Raw genomic sequence first — 9,267 nt, forward strand, 5'->3', positions numbered from 1 at the left:
CACCTCGATCTGTGAATTTTCTTAAGGAAAAGTCACAGGATCAATTAAATTCCGATGGTAGGGTTGAGCTGCAACAGATAGAGAAAACATAGAATACATACTAGTTTGTAATAGAGTCGATAATATTTCAAAATAATAATAATAGATTAAGAGTATTGCATGTATTTTGGGACACAAATACGGGCAGATGATTTGAAAAGTGCATTACCCATGCAGCCTTACCACTAATTAAATACTCCATTCATGTTATGTTTCTAATTCAGTTAACGTGGCTAAAGTTATTTTTAATTCAATTTTTTTATAATATTAAATTTAGTATTAATATACAAAATTTATATATTTAGAAACTACAATAAAACTATTATTAAAGGTAAAAATTTCAAATTTAAAAAATAAAAAAAATACTAAAGAAAATATAAAAAGAGTCGGTTTGACCAATATAATAAATATGATATGTAAAATGGGACAGACAGAATAATCCTCCTATTTAAGCTTTGGCAGGCATTTCATTAACTAGGAACTACTCCCTCCATTCCATTTTATGTGTCTGATTAGATTAACGAGGCTTGACTGGAGTTATTTTCAATTCAATTTTTCATAATAGTAAGTTTAGTATTAGTATACAAAATTTATATATTTAGAAACTACACTAATTGTACTACTAAACACAAAAAATTAAATTTAAAAATAAGTAAAAAATAATAAAGAAAATAAACAAAGAAGAAAGAGTTAATTTGACCAATGAATAGTAAGTAAGATAGAATGAGTACTTTTTTTGGTGTACTTATGGTTTCCACCTTCGGACATAGTGACTAATAGGTTACTCCATACCCAAAGTCATGACCGAACCCTTGATCTTTAGTTAAGGATGGATGAGTCTCTTCCACTCAGTCACACCATAAAGTTATTAACTAGATACTAGGAACTACTGAACTCTCACAAAATGCAAAAATTATAAGACTCTGCATATGTATAATTTGTATTAATCTAAATAGTAAAAAGTTAACCAAAGTTTAGCATTGAAACTAATAAACTCTTGAACATAAGCTTCTTGATGGCTTAATACTAGAAATGCTAAATTTATTGAATTGCCATTATGAACTGCTAAATAACCTCTACTTTAATTTCTCTGCATGCTCACTACATTACCAATAAAACTCATCAGGTGCCTCATCAACACAGAAGATGTTGCAAGAATCCTCTGTGCAGCCAAGGCCCCCAGATCGATCCTCCACGTTGGCGAAATCCGACCGTTGATCAACGGTTGAGATTTTGTGCATTAACTGCAGAATATTGAGGCTGCAATCTTCATTGTTGTTCAAGACTCCACTTGAATCATCACTATCTGGTGAAAGTTGGGAGGTATTATAGGCTGCTGCATAATTGGTTGTTCTGTGCTCTTGGTTTTGGGAACCTAAATTGATAGTAATAGGTTCTTTAGCAGAGTGATGGAGCCCTGCATTATTTTCTTCTCCAATCTTCTGTTTTAGCCCTTTTAGCTGCCAATTGAATAAAAGTGTTAGGATCAAACACTTACCACTATGCCAAAATGTTATAGCTAGTACTCTAGTAGCGAAGACCTAACTTTATTTCCTTATACCGTCACATATTTTCGAAAACCAGAGTGTTGGCCTTGGCAAATTTTTCTGTGTGCTCCATGAATATAAGATACATTTTGAATATACTAAAAGTACATTATTTGTGTACTGAATGTATATTATTTGATAGTATACAAAATAATTTACTTTCAGTACTCAAATAATATAATTTATTTTCCATGGATAAAAGATACATTTTTAATATACTAAAAGTACATTATTTGTGTATTGAATATACATTATTTGATAGTATATACAAAATAATGTACTTTCAGTACTCAAATAATGTACTTTATGTACACAAATAATGTATTTTTTTATTTGTGGTCCACTGTGGACGATAGTCCATAAAATAATGATCCATTAGACTTAGCCTTCTACCCGTCTCTGCCCAATAATTCCTTAACTATATGATACTAGACTTACTCCTTACCGGCCTCCCCCAACAAAAAGTAAGGGAAATGATATATGCATGGGTTTTAAAAACTTCAAACAAGCATATATTTACATAATTACTTGTGAACACACACACACACATATATATAATATACCTCTGCAATCAAGCCTTCTTTTTCTTGTTCAACTTTGGTATAATTGAGGTGAAGAGCTTCATAGTTAGCCTTGAGGAGGGTGTAGTCCCTCTCCATCTGCTTAGTTTTATGGCGGGCGCGGCGGTTTTGGAACCATATGGCTACCTGCTTTGGCTGGAGCCCTGTCTCTTGTGCTATCTTTACCTTCCTCTCAGGGTCAAGTTGCCTGTCTTCTTCAAACACTTGTTCCAGTGCCTTCACTTGTTCTGCACTTAGTCTCTTCTTCTTCACATTCATCTCTTCCATGCTTTCCTCATATTCCAATCCTTCCAGCATTCCCCCCACAAACTCACCTATAATGTCAAAGACAATGAAATTGCTCATTCATTTGGGGTGACGAGAGAAACCAGCAGCCACTACTCGAGGGTATACACTGGCTAAACCCCGTCTTATGACCCTATCCGACAAAAGATTACAAGGAGGTAAACCAGCCCAGATTACTCATAGTTAGCCGGCTCAAATCAAGAAGGCTGGAATTCGAACTTGTAACCTTGTATCTTTAGTCATTTTGGCTGAGTTACCTGAAATTGCTTATTCTTGCATATAGAGTTTATTGTGAGGTAGAAGGGAATTGGTAGAACATAATTAATTACCTTTGTGTGGATAGAGCAAAGTTGTTGAAGAATCAGAAAAGGTGAACCTCTTCATGATTGAAACTTAACACTCCAAATCTCTTATGGGGTTATCAAGAAATGAGGTGAAGAGACACAGTTGAGAGAGATGTTGAGCTTTGCTGGCTGGCTGGCTAGGTATAAGGTATGGGTAAAGTGAGATGGCAAAGCCAAAGTCTAAAGGCTGCAAAGGTTTGCCAAGAGAGAGCAAAGGAAAAGGAGAGAAAAGGGATTGCTTTTCATCATTACCAATCAATCAAAACCCAATCAAACAGCTGAGGGATATATATATAAGTAAAAGAAATGGAGTTTATTTTCTGCTAGCTCATCCACCTTTTTTTCCGATGACTAAGAAAAACTCATAATTACTGTGTCCTTAGTTGACAAAAAATCACAATAAGATAAACTAATATAAGGTATCTATAGCAATGCGGTTCAAACTAAAAATGCTAGAATTTAAATTTGTGACCTTAGAAGTTTATATCCTTGCTAACTTGATTTGGGGTTACCCCACGGCCCCACTCATCCATATTTTTCTCTTCAGGGATGAGAACATACACTCTCATTCCAATGCTAATAAATTTCTCATTTTTACCCGTTTCTCCTTAAATTCTAAAAAAATTCTCACTCCAATGCTAATAAATTTCTCATTTCTACCCGTTTCTCCTTAAATTCTAAAAAAGTTAAAAGAGGAGTAGAAACGAAAAATATGTTGAATCCAGATTAGTCTCACAGTAACTAGATTAAATATAGTATGTAATTTTATTTTATGAGTGATCACACACTTCTATACCAAAAATGATTCAACATTCAATTTTTTATTCTTATTAGAAGTGTCATCACTTATGAAATGTATTTTTTATAGACGCAAATTGTTATATTCGGTCACATCAACTATTCATAGAGATATTACATATTTAAATATTTTAAATATTATGCTTAAATGACACTTCTGTGGCTCCTCTTAAGTGAAGGTCACAGGATCGAATCCTGGTGGTGAGATATTGATTCTTTGGACTGCAGTAGTTAGAGAAAGTATAGAACAGATACTACCTTCTCGGTGGTGGGGTATTGACTCTTTGGACTGCAGTAGTTAGAGAAAGTATAGAAGATACTACCTTGTAATAGAGTCAGCACTACTTATTGTCGCATCTTATGTGTTGGGTTGATTAAACAAGGTTTGATTTTTTTTTTTTTTTTTTTTAGAATAAGTTCCAAATTGGCCATTATTAAATATAACCTGAAAATACAATTAGGTCACTGAACAGAAAAAAAGTACAATTAGGATATTGAACACCCCAAATGTATGTAATTTCACCTGATAGCAGGTTACCATTCATTTCATCAGATTACCTGCTTACGTGGATGGTGAGTTGACATTTTTAATCATTTTTAACAATAAACTGAGGTCGTGCTGACTGCTGAACATGGTAACTATGGGGGATGCTTATCACTCCCATCTGAGGAGGAGGATCATGAGGTGAACGATTTTGAGGTTGAGAAATTAAAATATGAGGGTTATCGGCCGTCGTGCTAGAGGGCGAGGTTGCCCAAGCCGCGGTGGTTGAGGCATGCTAATGTTATTCATTTTTTTTTTGTTTGTCTTAGTGGGTTTGTCCCCATTTCTTTGAGGGAAGGTTTGTGCCTCCATATATATTTGTTGTGGTGTATTATATTGTTTCTTTTGACTTAATAAAATTTGAGTTGTTTTAAATTAAAAAAAAAAAAATTAAAAACCCTGAAAGTTTTGGAAAATGACTATTTTTGGAAGTCATTTTTTAGGTCTCCAAATAGACTCTAACAGCACGTTTGATTCACAGAATGAATTTAGAGTGAATATGAATGCTATTCCACAGAGAATGAAATAGGTAAGGAATAGAATAGGAATTGTATTCTATTGTTTAATTTACTGAAGGAATAGACTTTAGTAATTGTATTCCGATGGTGAAAATCATGTGCTGCAAAAAAAAAAAATAATAATAATAATAATAAAATAAAAAAAATTACCCACTCTATTACAATGCTTTTAAATTAGTATTTAGTTTGCTTTATTTAAGTATTAAATCATTTGGAAACAAAACAATATTTTTTTGGTGAAAACCACACATTGTGGTCCGGGTCTTTCTCTGTCCATGTAACGGTCCAGGTCCACTCGATTCGCTAAGCTGGCCCAAAGGGAATCGTCACTTTTGAGAATCGAACTCAAGTTATCCTAGAATTCTCCCCCACAAAAAGAGCTCATTTGCCACTTGAGCTACCCTATTAAGTTGGATACAAAACAATATTATACTCCATAACTCTTTTAATTTTTATTAATATGTCTTTTATTGTATTATTTTACTGAAAATTTAAAGAAAACATCAGAAAAATAATTTTATTCCAGGGTCTAATACAATATATTTTCTAGAAACTTGCAAACTAATTTTATTCAATTAAATATTTTCCCAAATGTTTAAAATTTTAGAATTAAATTAATTTAATATTGTTTCCAAATGTTAATCAAGTAAAATTAATTTAAAAGTTTCTTAAAATGTATTATAAAGTTCTTAGAATAAAAATTTAAATATTTAATTAAATAAATAAAATAAAAGACATAATATTAATCAATAATAAAAGGAGTTGCATTATGGCACTATATATTTTGCTTTCAAATAATTCAGTACTTTTTTTTTGAACGTAAATAATTCAGTACTTAAATAAACTAAATGAAATATTAATTAAAAGGTATTATAGTAAAGTGGTTACAATTTCAAAATATTATATAAATAGCGCATCGATGGTGGGTGAAGATGACATTACAAGGTTTGTGATGTGGATATAACAATGGGCAAATTATTGTTCACACAGTGTTATGTGGAGCATAACAAAAAGTACATTTTTAATATACTAAATGTACTTTATTTTTGTACTGAATGTACATTATACAATATAATGTACACTCAGTATACAAATAATGTACATTCCCTGAATACAATGTACATTATTTTACAGTATAAAAAATATGGTCCACACAATAAGGGTTGATAACAATGTATAAATGATTTGGGAAATAAGTCTTTAAGCATCTTTATTTGAGGAATAAGGGCCAAATTGGCCACTGAATGAAAAAAAACGTGCAATTAGACCACTGAACACTCCAAATATATGCAATTTCACCTAAAAGCATGTTACCATCCATTCATTAGGTTGCCTACTTTACGTAGATGGTGAGTTGACATTTTAAATAATTATTAATAATAAATTTTTAAAATAAAAATAATTTTAAAAAAAAGGATGAGTGGCCGGCGGCCACCCCTTCCTACCCCCTCCTCCTTTGTCTCCAGTTGGAGACGAAGAGATTTGTCTTCGTCTCCAAACCGGAGACAAAGGAGGGGAAAGGGGGGTGGCGTGAGACAGATCCTTCGTCTAAAGCCACCCCCTTCCCCCCTCCTTTGTCTTCGTCGGAGACGAAGGAGGAGGGGGAAGGAGTGGCGGGCGGCCACCCGACGTTTTCTTTTCTTTTCTTTTTTATTTTTTTTTAATTTTAGTTTTAAAGTTTATTATTAAAAATTATTAAAAATGTCAACTCACCATCCACATAAGCAGGCAACCTAATGAAATGGATGGTAACCTGCTATCAAGTGAAATTGCATACATTTGGGGTGTTCAATGGTGTAATTGTAATTTTTTGTTCAGTGACCTAATTACATTTTTAAGTTACGTTCAGTGGTCAATTTAGACATTATTCTCTTTATTTGATAGTATCCATTTTGAAAAAAAAAAAAAAAAAAAAAAAAAAAAAAAAAAAAAAAAAAACTCAATATTACCAATAAGGAAAGAAAAAGGAAAGAATTTCATTTAAATAATTTTATATAGAGTAATAATACCCACCCCTCCAAAATTTCTATCTCCTAATCTTTCATCCTAACATGATTTTTTTTTTTTCTTGGATGATTTAGTTTTTGTCTTTTTGATAACGAATTGGGAAACAAAGCAATTTTCTTTTTATATATGCACAAAATTTAATATACAAATTTGAACATGCATATATGTCATTATTCACAAAAGAGAAAATGGTCAAATAGGCCCCTAAACATTTTGCTAAAGGTCAATTAACCACACAAACTTTTGAAAAGGTCAATTGAACACATGAACACATAATTTTGAGTCATTTAATCCCATTAACCAGTAACTTTTACCTGGTGAACCGGTAATTGACACCGTGGCGTGACACATAAGCGTTGGAGTGGGTACTTGGCTGTCACATAAGCATAAAAAAATTAAATTAATAAAAAAAGAATTTAAAATTAGCCCTAAATTCTTTTTTTTATTAATTTAATTTTTTTAATTTAATATTTTTATGCTTATGTGGCAGCCAAGTACTCACTCCAACGCTTATGTGTCACGCCACAGTGTCAATTACCGGTTCATCAGGTAAAAGTTACCGGTTAATGGGGTTAAGTGACTCAAAATTGTGTGTTCATGTGTTCAATTGACCTTTTCAAATGTTTGTGGGGTTAATTGACCTTTAGCAAAATGTTTAGGGGCCTATTTGACCCTTTTCTCTTCACAAAATTATTGACTAATCTACGAGTAAGAATTAAAGATTTATTCATTCACATTAGTGTGCAAAAATTTACATGCAAAAAAATGTCCTTTCACTTATTATGCTGCCCAGCTAGATATGTTCGTATGTATATGTGCATGGAGTACATCTTTCTTCTTTCTTTTTTCCTTTAAAGACGAGAATTGACTTTTGCGTTTTTGACATTTCCCCCCTTTTTTTCTCTTTTACTTTTGGTGTTGTTTATCTGTTTAATTTCTTCTTCTTTTTCTTGTTATCTATTCTTTTTATTTTACGTTTTTAATATATTAGAGGAGTTGTGAGACTACCTCCAACTAGCTAGGATAGAAAATAATTGTTTCCAAAATGTTGAATCTCTCATTATAAGGTTTCCCCACGTTTCAACCCGACAGAGCATCTAAAATGATGTAAATCATGGTAACTCAGTTGAACATAGAGGTTAGACATTTGCTTATTGCGCACAAGGAGCTCCCTCTAGCAAGGATAGAAAATAATTCTTCAAGAAGATGGGTGCGGCGTTTGGTTCAGTTATTACATTGCTTGTCAATTTTACATTCCTAACAATATCAAATAGGGTTGGTCTCCAGTGAGACTGTCTCACGAGTCTCAATCTGTGATATGAATCGGATTGAATAAAGATGTGTCATATCAGAATTACATATATAATTAATATTTTAAGTCTTATATATAATACTTTATATCATAAATGTAATACTTTATAACAAAATTGTAATGGACAATTTGCAAGAAATAAAGTAATAAGATAAATTTACTATACTAATAAGAGCCAAAAGAAGTTAGGCATATAATAGGTAGAAAAAATGTCAGTCAAATTATTAAATCAAATGAATTGTTCATATTTTAATTTTTTTTCTTGAGATTTCTAAATTTATCCTTAATTATATGATTTCAATAAGAAAGGTCTTAGGTTCGAACCCCATCACAATCAAAATTCCCTTAAAAATTAGATTCTTCGTTAACTCATTGATTTCAATAAGAAAGGTCTTAGGTTCAAACATCATCCCAATAATCAAAGTTGGCATAATTAGTACTCTATTATACTCTTATTAAATTAAAAAAATAATTTAGTAGCTACAATAAAAAATAATACATATGCATTTCTTTTTTTTTTTTATATTTCACTGGAAGGGGATACCCAAAGACTAATACATCTTTAGCAACTAGTAACAAAAATTTCTCGCCATCTGGGCACCCCAGAGGCATCATCATCTAAAAGACCTAAAATTGCATCAGGAGGATCCCACAGTATATGTAAGCCACGTACATATGCATTTCTTTAATTTAGAATTATGTGTCTATAATGCATTTATTCAAAATAAAAAATAAAAAAATTATTCATTATCAATAAATTAAATAAGACAAATAATTTCATTAGTTTCTTTATTTTTCTCCAACGTAAAATTCTTTACATTTAAATTAATTAATTGATTATATTCGCTACATTGTCCCTACGATGTCTTTATTAAAAAAATTTATTCATTATCAATAAATTAATTAAGAGAAATAATTTCATTAGTTATATTGTCTTTATTTTTCTCCAATGTAAAAATTCTTTACATTCAAATTCAACAATTGATTATATTCACTACATTGTCTATTATCTTTTTTTTGTACACTATTTTTTAATTAAATATCAAGTTATAATACAAAATAATACTATATATTTATTAATCAAGTATTTTATTAATACCATGAAAAAATAAAAAAATATAAGTAAGCCAATCATATTAACTACTTGGGGATTTGTTGACAAAGAGAGTATTCAAATCACACAACAAATTGAAGTGGGAAACTACCTCGCAATGTCCTTATTTGGCAATCAAAAGTTAGAGGTTAGCGTTAGCATATTGTGCTAGTAGTTAGCAAATAGCGGATTATATTAG

At 31.3% G+C, this 9,267-nt stretch overlaps 1 protein-coding gene across 1 annotated transcript; it reads right to left on the minus strand.

Annotated features, from left to right (window-relative positions):
* Positions 1 to 967: 967 nt before the first annotated feature.
* LOC109184705 (homeobox-leucine zipper protein ATHB-5-like) lies at positions 968 to 3,054 on the minus strand. The gene is made up of 3 exons (XM_019334741.1): positions 2,782 to 3,054; positions 2,150 to 2,481; positions 968 to 1,499 (listed from the first exon to the last, which is right to left on the minus strand). Exons 1-3 carry the CDS (start codon positions 2,834 to 2,836, stop codon positions 1,146 to 1,148), a joined length of 741 nt encoding a protein of 246 aa, XP_019190286.1. The 5' UTR covers positions 2,837 to 3,054; the 3' UTR covers positions 968 to 1,145.
* Positions 3,055 to 9,267: the final 6,213 nt, after the last annotated feature.

This window comes from Ipomoea nil, unplaced genomic scaffold, assembly GCF_001879475.1.
Source record: "Ipomoea nil cultivar Tokyo-kokei standard unplaced genomic scaffold, Asagao_1.1 scaffold1286, whole genome shotgun sequence".
Taxonomy (NCBI): domain Eukaryota; kingdom Viridiplantae; phylum Streptophyta; class Magnoliopsida; order Solanales; family Convolvulaceae; genus Ipomoea; species Ipomoea nil.

Coding starts and splice junctions, on each gene's coding strand:
- LOC109184705 (XM_019334741.1), bottom strand. CDS start 2,836: ATGAAGAGGTTCACCTTTTCTGATTCTTCAACAACTTTGCTCTATCCA. Junction 2,482..2,781: donor TTTGCTCTATCCACACAAAG/GTAATTAATTAT, acceptor TTGACATTATAG/GTGAGTTTGTGGGGGGAATG. Junction 1,500..2,149: donor AAGAAGGCTTGATTGCAGAG/GTATATTATATA, acceptor TTCAATTGGCAG/CTAAAAGGGCTAAAACAGAA.